This window comes from Myxocyprinus asiaticus, chromosome 46 (assembly GCF_019703515.2).
Source record: "Myxocyprinus asiaticus isolate MX2 ecotype Aquarium Trade chromosome 46, UBuf_Myxa_2, whole genome shotgun sequence".
NCBI lineage: Eukaryota > Metazoa > Chordata > Actinopteri > Cypriniformes > Catostomidae > Myxocyprinus > Myxocyprinus asiaticus.
Genome location: NC_059389.1, coordinates 10,301,368 through 10,320,497, shown reverse-complemented (window position 1 = coordinate 10,320,497; position 19,130 = coordinate 10,301,368). Strand labels below are relative to the sequence as shown.

At 38.3% G+C, this 19,130-nt stretch overlaps 1 protein-coding gene across 1 annotated transcript in view; it reads left to right on the top strand.

Annotated features, from left to right (window-relative positions):
* The first annotated feature begins 4,762 nt into the window (after positions 1-4,762).
* The window catches only part of LOC127435894 (zinc finger CCHC domain-containing protein 14-like), a 47,537-nt gene continuing 33,169 nt past the window's right edge, over positions 4,763-19,130 (top strand). Inside the window, 2 exon segments of the mRNA XM_051689678.1 lie at positions 4,763-6,158; positions 16,838-16,964. Of these exon segments, the coding sequence (XP_051545638.1) occupies positions 5,514-6,158; positions 16,838-16,964 (772 nt within the window). The 5' untranslated portion in view covers positions 4,763-5,513.

Sequence of the window (19,130 nt, the reverse complement as noted above, 5' to 3'; positions counted from 1 at the left end):
GCATTAAATCTCTTTGTTGCAGGTGAGGCGAAATCTGCTTTGTTGACATGGCACTTGCCACAATCATCATGACAAGTTTTCATTGGATTCCATGATATCTGTTGGCCATGCCAATTTGCATCCTTTACTGTTGTGACTCATATAATTAATAGCCAGAATATGTTATGAGTTAGAACAAGTCACTACATATAACAGCGCTACAGATTGCAGAGTATCATGCTGTTCTTGAATGCTTGCATCTTGTTGGTGTCTTTAGCAAGACTCAGAAGATCTCCGTTTTCCTTCTTAAACAGCTTTTCATCAGAAGTATCCAATAATGGAGGGAGCCCATCTGCAAAAGTATCACGGCGCAACTTGGTTGAGAGATGAAGTACTTCAAAATGCAGTATGTGAGTTTTATATGAATGAAAACAAGGTATATCGTGTTATACATCTGTATATATTATACCTTCAGTTTTCAGCTTCACCTTATGTTTGTATAGTATTTTGTGAAGAGGAGGAGGAATATTTATCCTCTCAATTACAGGGGATCAACTCTGACGGAGCTGGGTAAAAATACATTGCAAGGTCTGACATGCTGCTTCAGCTCAGCAGGGATTGATAACCCAGGTTTCACACGGTAAACGGGTCACCTAGACATTGAATCAAACTGGCTTTTAATGTATGTGACTCATTACACAATACCTGTTGTTTAACTGAGCAATGTTAACTCATTGTTTCCGGTGGTTTAGCTGATTAAGCCACTTCAGTGCTAGTCTGTTGTTGGCTTGATTAGCATTAGAGAGGGAGGGGTAGATTTTGTGAGGTGGGATCATCAGGCAGAATGCGGGAGTGTGTGTGAGAAAGAGATTGCAGGGGAGGTACATGAGGCACGACAGGTGTCTTCTCAGGATGAGTAAGGTTGTCCTCATGAACAACCACACACTCATGTAAACCTACAAGAAGGAAATTGTTTGACAATCAGACATCAAGTGTTAGATCCAGTCTCTTTGCTAGACCTCTCTATCAGTCAGAAGATATACAAATATCAGAGTTTCATCTGATTTCTAAAGCCAGTCAACATCAACAGCTTATGTTAAATCTTTTACCCTAAGAGTAGGCAGTCAGCAGGGGAATAGCAAAAGGCAGGAGACGAAGTGATGGTAAAAACTTAGTCTGATCAGCACAAACTCAACAAGTGTTATTATACTAGGCAAAGACAATGGAAAATTACTGCTAAACAACATCGTCCTGTGATTTTGCAGACCTTAAATGGAGACAACTCTTTATCTCTAACTTTTGAACATTATGGTACAGAGTAAAGAATATAAAAATGGAAAGAAATAAGTAAAATGTAATATATAAAATGATATACACTAACTGAACATTTTATTAGGAACACCTGTACTCCTGCTTATTCATGTGATAATCTAATCGGCCAATCGTGTGGTAGCAGTGCAATGCATAAAATCATGCAGATACAGATTAGGAGCTTCAGTTAATGTTCACATCATCCATCAGAATGGGGAAAAAAAAACATTTTCAGTGATTTCGGCCGTGGCATGATTCTTGGTGCCAGACGGGCTGGTTTGAGTATTTCTGGAGCTGCTGATCTCCTGGGATTTTCACGCACAACAGTCCCTAGAGTTTACTCAGAATGGTGCCAAAAACAAAAACATTCAGTGACCGGCAGTTTTGCAGACAGAAACATCTTGTTGATGAGAGAGGTCAACGGAGAATGGCCAGAGTGTTTTAAGCTGACAGAAAGGCTACGGTAACTCAGATAACCACTCTGTACAACTGTAGTGAGCAGAATAGCATCTCAGAATGCACAAAACGTCAAACCTTGATGCTGATGGGCTACAACAGCAGAACACCACGTGAGTGTATCTATGAATAAGGAAATAACGTGAAAAAAAATAAAGAAACAACATAAAGTATAAAACAGATATATGTTGAACACACACAGGTTGCCTTTAAACACTGAAATTAGACCCTTCAATCCTTCAAAAGCCTATCAACATTTAAAATCAATATGACTATTAAAGGGATAGATCACCCAAAAATGTATATTCTGTCATCATTTCCTTACCCTTGTATTGTTCCAAACCTGTATGACTTTCTTCCACCTCTGGGTTGCTCAGTGGGGGCTTAAAGATGCTAAGGCATGTCTTTCTGTAAAGCTGCTTTGAAACAACGTATATTTTGAAAAGCACTATGCAAATAAAAATCACTTGACTTCCTCAAGCACACAAACTTATGCATTCAGCAACATTTTATTCATAATTCTATTCTAAATTCAGTTAATATATACTCTCCACAGAATTTATAGGAGTTAGCAGATATCATTTTTAACATGTGATTGTGTAGCTTCCACTCTACCATGGAGGATTTGATGCAGACACATAATGGCTGTGAACTGGTTGAGGCCTGAGCAGCTTTACCATTAGTTTAAGCCCAGAGACACAACCATCACTCAGACTTGTTAGCAAAAACAGGCCGTAATGACTCGCATACCCCTGCAGCACAATTGAAAGATTCAAGGCTGTTACTGAAAATGTGCAGAACTATCAAATTAGCTTCCCTTAACTGTTTAAAAACAGGGCAGCAAAAGCAGAGGGGGTCATTTATATAAATCAAAATGAAAGTGAACTTGATGCATAAACTACCATAATGCATAAACCATCTTAGATTGATTATGCTTAATATTTTGCACCCAACCTAATGGACTAGTTTTTGGTTCATAGATTTCTTGAGCTTTAAATCTGAACAACCACAACCTGTGAGATTTGATAGAAAACGTTGTGCTCTGGCATGCTTCAAGAGAGAGATAACGGCTCCCTCCAGTGTACATTTGTGAACAGCAAATGAACAGTACTTTGTTTATTAGAATATAGTGAAGTTTCCTCATCTACTTAATTTGAGTATGATCATAATTTATCAGTTGGGTATTTCAATATTTTCCATTTATCATATCTATTTAGAAAAAAAAATTGACACAAAATGTTTGATTTATTGACTTTAAAAATGTCGTGGTGTAAGTTTTTTTTTTTTTTTTACTAATATCAATAATATTTGTGTCACTGATATCAAGAAGTTTTCTTAGGCTTATTTCATTTGATCTGAACAAAATGGGCATTTTCATCGCAATATCAAAATATTTGATTTTTTTTTTTTTTAAATTGACACAGTCATGAGGGTCTAAATGGGTCCTCTCTTTTATTAATTATTTTTTATTTTTGTCACATGACAACAGAATGGCTACATGGATGAAGGTTACACCAACTGACTTTGATTTGGTTGGCAAACATTTTTCAAATATTAATCATATTTAAAACAAAACAGTTTTACTGCTTATTTTTTTTTAAAGAAATAACAATAAAAGATTATTCCAAGATAATTATGCCAACATTTCTTTTTTCAAAAATTTCAGCTTTTTGTCCAACAGGACATTTTTGACTGTAAGTCCCAGAGAAAATATAAAATTCAAACACTGAAAACATATTCATCATAGTAGAGTAGAATACAAGTCACTATTTTGTCTGTATTTAACTTTTTATGTGTTTTTAAATAACTCAATAGATCCGGATGGAAATTGACCCTTGAACTGAAGTTTACTCCTCTGCTACATTTGCTTACAATTATCAGTTTTTAAATTTCATATTAAGTATTAGAATATGATTTAAAACTGTTATTTTTTTAATTTGATACACAATTTTCATAAATATAAATAAATATGTATTTATTGTATATGAAAAATAAAAATGATCTTAAAAATCTTTTGATCTGAAGGCGTATGCTTAAATGTTTGAACTTAGTTTTGTAGACAAAAATATAATTGTGCCACCATATTAATTTATTTGATTACAAAACTAAAATTTAATAAAAAAAATAATTAAAAAAAATGGCTTGGACCAAATAATAAAGCAGCCAATAAGTGCCCAACATAGATGGGAACTCCTTCAATACTGTATAAAAAGCATCCCAGGGTGATACCTCAAGAAGTTGGTTGAGAAAATGTCAAGAGTACATGTCTGCAAATTCTAGGCAAAGGGTGACTACTTTGAAGCTACTAAATTATAACACAGTTTTGATTTATTTTGGATTTTGTTTAGTCACAACATAATTCCCATAGTTCCATTTATGTTATTTCATAGTTTTGATGACTTTACTATTATTCTAAAATGTGAAGAAAAAAATTATAATAAAGAATAAGTAAGTGTTTCAAAACTTTTGACCGGTAGTGTGTGTGTGTGTGTGTGTGTGTGTATATATATATATATATATATATATATATATATATATATATATATATATATATATATATATATCTCATTCCATTAGATTGGTGAGGATATTTACAGGACCTCGTCCCTTACTGAGCGCTTTGGGACAATTGGCGCCATCATCTGGAAAGTTGACGTAATGAAATTACAAAATCAGAGGTTTTCCAATATTTGCCTGGAGCCAATGTCACAAAAGTGGGGTTTTGTGTACTTAAACCACCACAATATTACATTATTTAGACAAATTTATAATACTGGAACAGACTACCTAATGATTAAAATCCAATAAACAATATATGTTAGGTTATTTTACCTAGCGCTTTAAATCATACAATATTTTACAGCCCACTTCAAATATGACCGCAAGCGTCTGAGACAAAGATATAAGGATGGCGCTTTGGCCAATCAGAGAGCAGAGTATGATGACGGACAAGCTGCTTATCCAATCAAAACCACCAGTGGGCGAGGTTTTCGTGAAGTTCGGGATAGTGAACTACGCTCACTTCGACTTCACCACAGGATAATTATAGGCAACGAACCCGTTGATTAATCGTTGATTAAGCGTCCCCGGCCAGCGCTTGAAGTGCAAACAAGATAAATGCCACTTTTCAAAACACATACAAACCAGCTGCTCCAGCATCCGATGGAGGAATACGCGGTCATATATGTGTCGCTAACAGTCTATTCGGGCAGTCAAACTGTTACAATTGTGGAGTTTTCCACATGAGATGTTTATTGACGGTGCCTTTCGCTTTTTAAAGGGTGCAATGCAATCGGGACAATCGGTGCAATTAAGACAATAATCTCTGGAGCAGGACTTTAAGTTGTTTATTTGATATTTTGTACTGGAGTCTATTGAATAACTGGCTGACGTGGGGATCACGCAGAGGGGCTGGACGAGAAACGAGAGACACGGGCGGGCAAGAGGGCTGCGCCGCCGAGCGCCTGGGATTACAGTAAACACACTTTGTTTCTTCAATATCTTCTTATCCCAATACGCTTTAATGTGATAATGCAATCGCTTTTGTACTATAAAGCGCGAAGGAAACGCCGGGATCGCTGTTGTTCTTGTAGAGGTTTTGAGACGCACAGACTGACCGCTGCCTACAAGTTAATGGATGTTTACGTCAGTGAATGATATGCAAATTTGCTAAGTTTTTAAAGTTTACAGTACGACACTTTGATGTATGGATTTCGCATTTTAATATCAGATCCATTTGATGTTGCATATTGAAAGTGCTGCTTAAAATGGTTGAGAATAGATGCTTTGTTCAGAGAGAGGAGGTTTACCGCTGGTTCTCTGTGCTGAGTTCGGCGCAGAGGGCTGAGTTCCTCTGTGGCCTTTTGGACCTTTGTGTGCCCGTTGAGCTGCGCTTCCTCGGTTCCTGCTTGGAGGACCTGGCCCGAAAAGACTACCACTCACTAAGGGATGCTGAAATCAAAGCCAACAACCCGGCCGACCTCGCCAACCTGACCAACATAACGGATGAGGTCGTGAGGAGCAAGCTGCTCGTCTCCCTCGCGCTCCTCACCTCAGACAACCGTGTGGCGGCGGGAGTTTTGTTTCGGACACTCACCCATATCGACAGTATTATAAACAACTACGGGCTTCAGCTTAACGACGGCCAGACGGGAGAGCAGTTCTTGCTCCTCTTCACCATGGCCTCCAACCACCCGGCCTTCAGTTTTCATCAAAAGCAGGTGCTGAGGCAGGAGTTGAGGCAGATCCAGGAGATCCTACAGGTGACCGTTGGTGAAGCGCCGTCGACGTCACACGGGGGCGGGGCCAGCGCGGGCGCGCTCTCAAAGGACAGCGCGAGCCCGACCTTCCCTTCCTACACCACCGCGCCCACCTTCAACTCCTGCCAGACCGGATGTCCGTGCTGCACCAAGGTGGGAAGCACTAAGGGGTTGTTCACCTAAATATGAAAATTCAGTCATTATTTACTCAACCTCCTCACATCTTTGGTTGAACACGAATGGAGACATTTTGAAGAATGTTCAAGGCTCTGTTTTCCATACAGTGAAAGCTTAACACTCCAAAAGCATCACTAAAGTACCATAAAGGTAGTCCACAATTTGTATGCTGTACTCCAAGTCTTCAGAAGCCAGACGAGAACTTAGGAACAGACCAATATGTAATTGCTTATTCACTTATACAGTAATTTGACTTTCCCTCTGCCACAGCTCTCAAATATTTATATATTCAAACAAGCCTCAATAAGACAAGTCATGTCAGGTTTGTCGGTGATGCTGAATTGTATTTCATGTCTCATGTGCCCAAGCACGATGCGGCAAGTTTGAATGTGCAGGGTCCAGTTGCACCAGCTTATATACTTAAGTTACAATTTAGCCTAGTTGTGGCATAAGTGGGCTCTAAGTCACAATTTATACACAAAATATTTTAGCGTTGCATCGTGAACCTTAGGTAGAACGTAACCAATAGTTGAGGTAAAAATGCAGACTGATTTAATGACATCAAAGAGCTCATGTTTTGCGTGACAGACTAAAATCCTTTAGACATACAGTATATGATGATGTTGATATTTACACTCGTTTACATTTACGAGAGAGAACATTAAATACTTTTTAGTGGCTCTTCGGCATAAAACCGATCTAAATGTGCACTTTCCGGGGTGCATTGCCCAGTGTCAAGTTTCAACACACAAAATGTAGGCTATAAGATACTAAAATGAATAAATTTAAATTTTTCCAGCCCGTTATGCTAACATTTATTTTTTGCCCCTTATTAATTTTAGATACAGTTATTGAATATTGTTATTTACATAGGCTAAATATATTTATTAAATCTACTTTTATTACATATCGTATTTCAATGGGTATATCATTTATTACAGCTGACAGTTGTGTGCGCAAACAAGTTTTGAACATCATCCGTAACAAGGTCAAACTGAAATGCATGGCTTTTTAACACTTCTGTGTTCAATTTAGAAGGCTATTTATTGGATCAATACAGTTGTCATATTATGTGACTATGCATTAAGTTCTAGCTTACGACCTACTAGCTAAGACTTGCCTTAAGAACAGGTGGTGCAACCAAATTAAGCACTGACTTACAAACTAACTAGTAGTTCGTAAGCCCTTAGTGTGAACTTTACGTCCCAAGTTTTTTGAGACCTTACTCACAGCTGGTGCAACCCTACCCAGAAGAGCAAATGAGATTTGAGAGCTACTGTGAGAAAATATTAAAATAATGACTTATGGTCTGTTCATCACACAAAGCTATTTTATGGCTTCAGAAGACTCGCAATATAGCATACATGCCGTATGGACTACTTCTATACCACGTTCTTGGTCCTCTTGTCCTCTTTGAAGCTTGGCAGTAAAATTGTAATTCATTATTCACTTTCATTGTTTGGAAAACAGCAACTAATATTCAGCAAAACAGTTTTGTTCAGCTGAAGAAAGTCATATGGGTTTAATTTTCCATTTTTGGGTGAACTAGGTTGTAAATAACATAAATAATTTGGTAAGTCTGTAATTGTAAGCTAAATCCTGTTAGTGTGTTTAATTGTTTAATATAACACTAATGTGTGGGGTTAAGTGTTAAGCGCAATGTCAGTGCTTCATACTGTAGATCACCCCCTTTGGGTTTTGAACCACAACCTTTCTTACTAGCCTAAATCTTAAACTGCTAGGAAGCACCACCCCAAGATATATAGGTCAGACGTTTTATCAAACATTTGTTCATCAGCTATGGGAAGGCACCTAAAGCAATAATAATGAACTGGGGTCAGCTGGCACAGACAAGCAATTCAGCTCTGAGATTTCACACAAGTGTTTACTATGTTATTGGATCTGCTCACACTCTCCTGGGGGTTCTAAGTTCTGGAGTTCTCTCGACGAATCAGTGATGCGTTTACGATGACAGAAGACTCATACTTACACTTGTTTAAATGCAGCATGTTATTACATGTGTAATTATGTTGTAGTTAAAAAATGTCAGCTTGGTGAATCAAAAAACATAGTGACACAAGCATTGAAATTTAGGAGAAGCTGAGGAGATTTTGTTTTGCAATACAAAAACAGAACCCTTTAATTATGGAATATGATATTATGTAGTAGTTCTAGAATGAATAGATGTCACAATGAGATCATGAGTTCATCAGAATATTGCATAGCACAGCTCTCTATTTATTTGCTATTAGTTGATATAATTCGAGACTGCATGTTTTTATGACATCTTGTTTGCTTTTATATGTCTGCTTGTTCATGACATGTCTAAGCAGGGAGCGAGATGCCCCACGGCGCCTTTTGTGTGAGATAACACTGCAAAGAAAGGAACCACACCACTTTTCTATATATTTTGTGTTGATAGTTATCCCACTGGCAAGAAAAAAACTCTGCATATTTTCATCATCACTTTGGAAATGGATCCTGACTGGCTTCCGTAATGGCCTTGTCCAAATGGTTTTAGTCTGTAGAGAATAATTTACTAGCTGTCTGTGTGATTTCTTACTTTGGAACCATGATTTAGTATTAAAATGCCATGTAGTTATGTGATTACAGTCTTTGTAATTACTTACATGAAGGATCATTGTGAGGTTGTTTAAAACATAACCGTATATACAGGCACAAATCATTTTTTATGTCATTGCACAATCCAAAACTCTAAAAACACACATGAAAATTGATAAATGAGATAAAATAAATAACTTTACTAAGAACTGCTAAGCCTTTTAAAAGTGGATCGGTGTACTGTCAGATCTATAAATCAAAGATGTTTTCTGCACAGACCTGAGCTCTACACACATGCTGTCGAAACTTGTGTTTGAGGGGGTGTAGGGGGAAAGTACCGTTTGAAGGCAGAGAAGGCTGTTCTATTTAGTGATTTGTTGGTTTTGGCTATCATGATGTAAGGCTCAGCACATTTCTCCATGCTTAAATCAGCCCTCTGTGTAACTCTCCAGTGATTCATCAGGAAGCACCGACTGCTCGTTTGTTTAAGAGCCCTTTACACTAGCCTAAACATCAATAAAAACATGCACTCTTTTGTCAAGTGCATATAGTGATGCTTTCATCGAGTCCCTTGTTCATAGTATTGGAATAAAGTGGCATTGATGGCATCGTTCTTAGTTTTAAAGTCAACATGAAATCAAAATTGACCCTATTTACTTCCTTAATACACATTCTTTGTCTCAGTGTGCATGACAAAATTTCAGGCAGACATCAACCATTTCCTCTTATTTTTCAGGCCACAACCACACTAATCCATTTTTGTTTTTCAAAGTATGTATTAAGGGTTTTCAAAACGCTCAATTTTCGCTGGAGAAAACCGGCATTTTAGTTTGGATGAGAGGCGTAAACGTAGCAAAATCAATGTGCTTTCAAAAGAAAACATATTAGTGTGGACAAATCCTAAGCCACTTGGCATCATTCTAGAATGCAATGGCCGCTTTTCACAGTCCAATCAATTGCAGATGGATAAAATCAAGTCCTGCCCAACATATTTTCTCATTGAATATCCTGTTTCACTCAGAAATATGTCAGGTAATGGAATAAAATGGGTTGTAAATGGCATTTTATGCTGATTTGAAATGCAAAGTGAGAAATTATTTTCAATGTTAAAATACTTTTCACTATCCCAACTTGCCGCAAAGAGAGACATCTTTAAGTTACACATTGTTTGGTTTATTCTCATAAAGTGTAAACATTGCGGCTCTGAGGTGCAACCCACTTAGCAATATTTGCTCAACTAATGGCCTGAGTTTGAGGCAGGACTATCTTTTTTGCCAACCAATGGAAGACAGGGGATTGTTCGCTAAAGCAGTGTGTAGAGCCGAGGAGGGCGGGGCCGGGCTGGAATGAGACACACCCGGTCCCAATCAGCCTGATGGGGCGCGCGAGGGATAAAGGCGGCCGGGGACGACAGTTCGAGAGAGAGAGAATTACAGACAGCTGTGCTGTGTTTTTAGTTGTGTGTTTTTAGTTGTGTGTTTTTGGTTGTGTGTTTTTAGTTGTGTGTTTTTGGTTAATAAATTATTATTTAAGTTGTCAAGCCGGTTATCGCCTCCTCCTTTCCTCTAAACCCCCTTACACAGTGATTCCCAACTGTGGGGTTCCCTGTAGGGTACGTATTGGATTTTGATTTGTTTATCCTATAAAACAAAATGTATGACTTAATAAGGATTAGGGCTGGGTAAAAATAGAGTACCCCAGCCACTGGAGGTTGCGTCAGTAAGGGCATCTAGTGTAAAATCTGTGCCAAGTCAAATATGCAGATCACGGATGGTCCGCTGTGGCGACCCTTAACTGGAGCAGCTGAAAGAGGAAGAAGAAGAAAGGCTGGTTAAAAATATAGATTTTCTGATTAATCACGATCCTCATTTGAACCTTCTATGTATCAATTTTTAAAATCCCTAGATCGATCTTTTAATATGCAAAGTTAAACACCGAGATCCTTTCATTGCATGTTGAGAGTAAAAGTTTGGTTGGACTTGTTCCTTATAATGTGTGTCCAAATACGAGATCCATGCAATCTGTTTGTCATTTAATGCCCTTTCTGTTCTTTACAATCAGTTGTCAATAAAAAAACAACAAAAAAGAAACATTTAACTGTAATCAAGAAGCCGTGCAGCATTCGAAGCTGACACTCTTATTAAAGCTACACTATGTACTGTTAACTTTGTTAAAAAATAATACAATTTTATCAATGAGAGAGTGCAACAAAAATCCATCTCCAAACCATGTCTTTACCCAAATACACTTTGATAAACCTATAATAATGATTTATGTTTTAGAGCTGTCAGGACGGCTTTTGTGGGAAATTGCATACATACGTCATTCGCCCGAGCATGTTCATGTGTTCATGTCATATCCGTATACAGAGAAAATAAGCTCCGGCTACTGTAGCGCGTGAATGGTGTGGGAGTAGTATGAAGCTGAAAGTTTGTTGTTACAACGAACGAGAAAAATTGACCATGGATCATTCAAAAAAGCAAACCTCTGGGGAATCACCAGTTGTAAAAACAAAGAAACCCCGAACAGAGCAGAGTCTACAAGCAAAAAGGGAAAGCGACAGAGTCCGTAATAAAACCCGAATCAACATCGGCTTGGCTTTTCAGAGGTGGCGACAACTGAAAGGATTTAAAAGTGACCCAGAAATGGCTTTTTTCTTACTCAACAGGTAAGGTATTTTATTGATATGGTTTATGTATAGTTGTGTAATCACACAAACACACACGTTTGTGTGTGTGTGTGTGTGTGTGTGTGTGTGTGTGTGTAGTGAAATACAATAATTATACTGTAATCGGTGCAGAACATTTCACTTGCTTACGTGTGGATTTTTCTTTATAATGGCAATAATTTATGTAAATAAATCCTTTAGTCCTAGGCTTGCCAAGTGATTCTTGAAATGATGTTGACCACTGGTTGGTAACAGTGACAATCTATAAATTAGTTACTACTGTGGTCTATTTAGCCAGAATATCCCGCAGTTATAAAAACTTTACAACGTTTTACCTTATCAGACTAGCAATCGTTTTTGTAACTTTTGTAACGTCAAAACATCAATGTTTCCAATAAGTCAAAACAGCAGCATAAGATATGGCACTTACCTGCTCAGTTGACATGTTTTCGGATATCCGTCTTTTCCTTTCCTTATTTATTTGTCCATTCACTCTAAGATGTCCTGTATCTATGTGTACACCGGTGCCTCGAACCACATTCATCCGCGCAGAGGAGCAGAGCTGAAGCACAACTTGCATCTTTACCAAAATAAATTTCTTCCGCCAGACGCATGCAGTTTCAAAATTTACATAGTGTAGCTTTAAAATGTGCTGAATTGCCTGTTTTCTTACAGAGACAGTACCGTTTTATCACTTGTTCTACATATCAGTGTAAATACTTGTACTATAAATAGATAAACTTGTAGGCCTAACAATATACACTCACTACACTACGGTCCTAATAAAGTGCCCGACATGGTCTTCTTCTGTTGTAGCCCATCCGCCTCAAGGTTCGATGTGTTGTGCATTCTGAGATGCTATTCTGCTCACTACACTTGTACAGAGTGGTTATCTGAGTTACCATAGCCTTTCTGTCAGCTCGAACCTGCCATTCTCCGTTGACCTCTCTCATCAACAAGGTGTTTCCATCCGCAGAACTTCCGCTCACTGAATGTGTTTTGTTTTTGGCACCATTCTGAGTAGTAGTAGTAAATCTTTATTATCCCTTCAAAGGGCAATTTCTGTTGTTGAGTAAACTCTAGAGACTGTTGTGCGTGAAAATCCAAGGAGATCAGCAGTTACAGAAATACTCAAACCAGCTTGTCTGGCTACAACAATCATACCACGGTCTAAATCACTGAGATCACATTTTTCCCCCATTCTGATGGTGTATGTTAACATTAACTGAAGCTCCTGACCCATATCTGCATGATTTTATGCATTGCACTGCTGCCACACGATCGGCCGATTAGATAATTGCATGAATATGTAGGTGTACAGGTGTTCCTTATAAAGTCCTTAGTGAGTGTGTCTATATATATATTTATATAAACAGATCTTTATTGTAAAGGGTTTAAACAATGTTTCCCATGCTTGTTCAGTGAACCATAAACAATTAATGAACATGCACCTGTGGAACGGTTGTTAAGACACTAACAGCTTACAGATGGTAGGCAATTAAGGTCACAGTTATAAAAACTTAGGACACTAAAGAGACCTTTCTACTGACTCTGAAAAACACCAAAAGAAAGATGCCCAGGGTCCCTGCTCATCTGCGTGAATGTGCCTTAGGCATGCTGCATGGAGGCATGAGGGCTGTAGATGTGGCCAGGGCAATAAATTGCAATGTACGTACTGTGAGACGCCTAAGACAGTGCTACAGGGAGACAGGAAGGACAGCTGATCATCCTTGCAGTGGCAGACAACGTGTAACAACACCTGCACAGGATCGGTACATCCGAATATCACACCTGTGGGACAGGTACAGGATGGCAACAACAACTGCCCGAGTTACACCAGGAATGCACAATCCCTCCATCAGTGCTCAGACTGTCCGCAATAGGCTGAGAGAGGCTGGACTGAGGGCTTGTAGTCCTGTTGTAAGGCAGATCCATACCAGACATCACCAGCAACAACGTCGCCTATGGGCACAAGCCCACCTTCGCTGGACCAGACAGGACTGGCAAAAAGTGCTCTTCACTGACGAGTCGCGGTTTTGTCTCACCAGGGGTGATGGTCGGACTCGCGTTTTTCATAGAAGGAATGAGCGTTACACCAAGGCCTGTACTCTGGAGCGGGATCGATTTGGAGGTGGAGGGTCCGTCATGGTCTGTGGCGGTGTGTCACAGCATCAACAGACTGAGTTTGTTGTCATTGCAGGCAATCTCAACGCTGTGTGTTACAGGGAAGCATCCTCCTCCCTCATGTGGTACCCTTCCTGCAGGCTCATCCTGACATGACCTTCCAGCATGACAATGCCACCAGCCATACTGCTCGTTCTGTACGTGATTACCTGTGTTCTGCCATGGCCAGTGAAGAGCCCGGATCTCAATCCCATTGAGCATGTCTGGGACCTGTTGGATCGGAGGGTGAGGGCTAGGGCCATTCCCTCCAGAAATGTCCGGAAGCTTGCAAGTGCCTTGATGGAAGAGTGGGGTAACATCTCACAGCAAGAACTGGCAAATCTGGTGCAGTCCATGAGGAGGAGATGCACTGCAGTACTTAATGCAGCTGGTGGTCACACCAGATACTGACTATTACTTTTGATTTTGACCCCCCCCCCTTTTTTCAGGGACACATTATTCCATTTCTGTTAGTCACATGTCTGTGAAACTTGTTCAGTTTATGTCTTAGTAGTTGAATCTTTTTATGTTCATACAAATATTTACACGTTAACTTTGCTGAAAATAAAAGCAGTTGAAAGTGAGAGGACGTTTCTTTTTTTGATGAGTTTATACATATACAGGGTTGGGAGGGTTACTTTTGATATGTATTCCACTTCAGATTACATAATACATGCTGTAAAATGTAATTTGTAATGTATTCTGTTAGATTACTCAAGGCCAGTAACGTATTCTAAATACTTTGGATTACTTCTTCAGCACTGGTAGATATTTTTACTTGGTTTGACTATAAAAACTCTGGCAGTACAGTAAGACAAAATACACGTTAAAAATACGTTCTCTGAAAAACCTAAATATCTTATGCAGTGTTGTTTCTAAAATAAGATAAATCAAATTGATCTTGTTTTAAGGATGTTTAGATATTTTTACAGGAAAACAATACAAAAATTATTATCAAGAATATGATTTTTGCCCTAATATCAAAGATCTTACTAGAAAAAAAAGAAATTATGATCCAACATGAATTTTCATGATAAAAAAAATATGATCGTTCTGTAACGAATTAGACAATGTATTTACATGCATACTGTTAGTATGCAGGGTACCTTTAAGACGCTGACCATCTCATTTGCATATGCGTGTGCTGTGTGATTAGAGAGTTACTACTCAGTCTGTGTGCAGGTGCAGGAGGATGATGACCGAACTGCTCTCCCTGACCTTTATTATGCTTTAATGTTTTGTGATGCTAATGGTTTGTTAATTTTTTCATGTATGAGAAGAGTGTGCAGCATGTGTATCTGCCATTAAATGTGTGGGATACAGACTTTTGCTGTTTGGCTCCGTGATTTGTCTGACTAAACCATTTATCTCTGGGGAAAGGCGTTACAGTTCCTGGTAACTTGTGTATGTAAAATGGCTAGAAATAGCATTTTAGCTTAGCGTAAAGCTGACAATTTACACAAGGTTTATTTCTATTTCTTCTGCTCCAAACTTACTTCAAACTTACTTCTCTGTCTGTTCGTATGAATGTAACACATCATAAGAAAGTGTTTCACCGCTGTTCAAATGCACTTTGGATCGCATCATTTATATGTATAAATGTTTTCCATCTGAAAGGACTAAATATTATATGAAACAAATGACAATAAAATGCAATGCAAGTAATCTCTTCAGTAATCAAAATACTTTATGAATGTAACTGTATTCTAATTACCAATGATTTAAATTGTAATTTTTTTTTTTTTTTGTTGTTGTTGTTGTTGATGAATTAACATCATAACTGGCAGCTTTATCTTTTCATTTTGTACATCAGCGATATTACAATATTAATGATAACGTTAAATTATATTTAGCCTTTAGTACACGTTTGGTTTTGTGTTGATGAAGGGGTATCTAAACCTTACTGATGGTGCTGTGGGGGTACTTATGGCAAAAAAGCCTGGGAAACACTGTGCTAAACCATCATAATAAATCCTTATTTTTGCAATTCCATTTGCTTTGCTAGAGGCACAGAAATTAAACTTCAAAGTGAAATAAAAACAGTGTTTTTGGTTACATCAAAAACAGCCTTCAAAACCCTCAATCCTGAAAGTGAGCCTGATTTATGAAGGCTTTTTTCTACTGTGTCTTCTCACAATGGATTTACACAGTTATACTTTTCCAAGGACCTCTTCTCTTTGTGTTATGATTCACACTTCAGACGAGCGTCCAACAGAAGGGCATGTTTTTCAAAGAGAGGAAGAGAGGAGCAGAAATTTGGCAGTGCGGGATGTGGATGTGGCAGTGGTGTACTGTACGCCAGTCCTAATTGGTTTCAGAGCCGGGCTTTACTAGCTGCTGTGCTTAGCATATGTGGTACTGGCCTCCTTTTGCTCCTGCTCTGCTTTAGCAAGCTGGAAGGTGTGGGACTAAAGTATTTTAACCATTGTAACCATACAGAGTAGGTTGTGGTTTGTAATCTGATTAGGTGATAAGCCAAAGCAAGAAAGGAAAATATATTGCTTTTAAATATTTGTTTTCAATTTCAGCAGCAGTTGTTACACCATGTGGTCCACTTATATTAGGTGCAGCAAATGTGAATATTTTGATAATTTGGCAGAACAGCATGCAGTTACACAATAAGTACATTGTATGTATTGTAATGTATTTTAATGTTATAACATAGTAGTTAAAGACACCTATATAAAGTGGGACCCAGCATGGATATACAGAAGTATAAAAAATTTGATAATGGCACATGTTCCTGAGTTGGCCTGATTACCAGGATGACTAATTATAGACCAGTCATGTACTACCAGGAAACCCATGACTCACTTTTTATGTAAGTTGAAGACATAGATTTTTAGGCAAGCAAGTTTTTCCTTCAGGACGCTGATTTTACAAATTTTTCATAAGGAAAGATAAATCCATGGTGGTTATGGTACAAAGATAAAAAGCCTTTATTAAAAATATGGCTAGGACATAAAATAAGAAATAAAATAAAAAAGTACCACCAATGCATTGTATGCGGCTAAAGAGCTTTCATCCGAGTTTACAATTATTATTTTATTTTTTTCAATTTGATTACAACTGCTTATACTGTCTCAGAAATAAAGAATTACCAAATAACAAATTCTGGCAGAGTGTACAAAATGAATTGTGCATTGTGCTGTCAGGGAGACTAAAATTAGACCTATTTGACCAAGTTTGACAGCTATGACTGGACAATCTGCCATTGCATGCTCAGTCCTGACACTTGTCTGACCTTTGATCTCTTCTATAGACCGTGCGACAAGAGGTCACGGGAGGTCAGACGGATGAAGGCTTAGGTCCTGAGATCATGCCCCCAAGTCCATCACTCTCGTGCCAAGAGATGCCACTCAAAGTGCACATTGGAAAACCGAACAAAGGTAAGTTGTAGAACTTTGGACAATCCCACTGAGCCCATCCACAAATGCTCTACACAGTGAGACATGTAGGACAGGGTCAAAGGTCATACCAGCTAAGTTTACTAAAAAGCAACGCTCCAATGCTAGAGCAGTAGAGTTCATTGTGTGTCAACCATGCTGAGTTGTGGGATAGTTCACCCAAAAAATTAAAATTCTTTCATCATTTACTTACCCCCATGTTGTTCCAAACATGTTTGACTTTCTCTCTTCTAAGGAACACAAAATGAGACATAAAAAAACAGAATGAAAGGTAAACCGAAGCTAACATCCTTTAGTGTTCCATGAAAGAAAGAAACTCATACAGGTTTGGAATAACAAAAGAGTCCAAATTGTTGAAGTGGAATGAAAAAAATACCTTGTTAAAAAAAAAAAGCAACTGAAACGTTGTGAGTGCATATGTATTAACCCCCTTTGCAATGAAATCCCTAAATAAGATCTGGTCCAATCAATTAACTTCAGAAGTCACATAATTAGTAGATTAAGGTCCACCTGTGTGCAATCAAAGTGTCACATGATCTCTCACATGATGTCAGTATAAATATACCTGTTCTGAAAGGCCCCTGAGTCTGCAACAGCAATAAGCAAGCAACATGAAGACCAAGGAGATCTTCAACAGGTCAGAGACAAAGTTGTGGAGAAGTATATGTCAGGGTTAGGTTATAAAAAAGTATCCCAAACTTTGAACATCCCATGGAGCACCATTAAATCCATTATAACAAAATGGAAAGAATATGGCACCACTAACCTGACAAGAGAAGGCCACCCACCAAAACTCACAGACCTTTGGAGGGCATTAATCAGAGATTCAACAAAGACACCAAAGATAACACTGAAGGAGCTGCAAAGATCCACAGCAGAAATGGGAGTATCTGTCCATAGGACCACTTTAAGCCATACACTCCACAGAGCAGGGCTTTATGGAAGAGTGGCCAGAAAAAAGCCCTTGCTTTTTAAAAAAAAAAAAAAAAGAAAGAAAAAACGTTTGGAGTTCACGAAACAGCATGTGGCAGACTCCCCAAACACATGGAAGAAGGTTCTTTGGTCAGATGAGACTAAAATTGAACTTTTTGGCCATCATGGGAAACGCTATGTGTGGCACAAGCCCAATACTTCCTATCACCCCGAGAACACCATTCCCACAATGAAGCATAGTGGTGGCAGCATCATGCTGTGGAGATGCTTTTCATCGACAGGGACTGGAAAACTGGTCAGGATTTAAGGAAAGCTGGATGGCACTAAATACAGGGCAATTCTTGAGGAAAACCTGTTTCAGTCTGCCAAAGATTTGAGGCTGGGACAGAGGTTCAGCTTCCAGCAGGACAATGACCCTAAATACTGCTAAAACTACACTGGAGTGGTTTAAAGGGAAACATTTAAATGTCTTGGAATGGCCTAGTCAAAGTCCAGACCTCAATCCAATTGAGAATCTGTGGCATGACTTGAAGATTACACCACTGTACACTAACGTAACCCATCTAACTTGAAGGAGAGTTTCCACAGAAAATTGTTAAATTGTTTTTAGATGAGGTGCCAAGAGCAACCGGTAGTGAAACTCTTGCAATATCCAGAAGTCAAGCCTTGTGCCCTGTTCTTGCACTCTGTTCTCTTTGTTGAAAAGTGCACTGAAATTAATGAAAGGAACATTGCGATTTCAATACAAGTTAAGCTCAATCGACAGCATTTGTTGCTTTTTTTTTAAAGAAAAAGAGGGGTAAGTCATAATTAATTTTTGTGGTAATCAACATTATGCCACAAATGCTGTCGATTGAGCTTAACTTGTACTGAACCTGGAATATTCCTTTAATAATTCAACTTAATTGCTGGATTGCATTTAATGTATTAACAGGATATGTTAGTATCGTCACACTATTGGAACATTTAGCATATAAAACACACTTCAACTTTAAGAAACTGGCCCAAAATTTCCTTTGAAAAATAAAAAAGGTGAAATAAGGCTAGACTGAATGTTTTGGACCCAGATCCTAATACTAAAACAAAACCACATTGATTTTAAAACCATAAACAGTAAGAGGGAGATCAATTATGCATTTATTATGATTACCAAATATTCAGTCTTTAAACTTTTTGTTGGTTCACACAACATCTCATCTTGGTTTCCTATCCTCA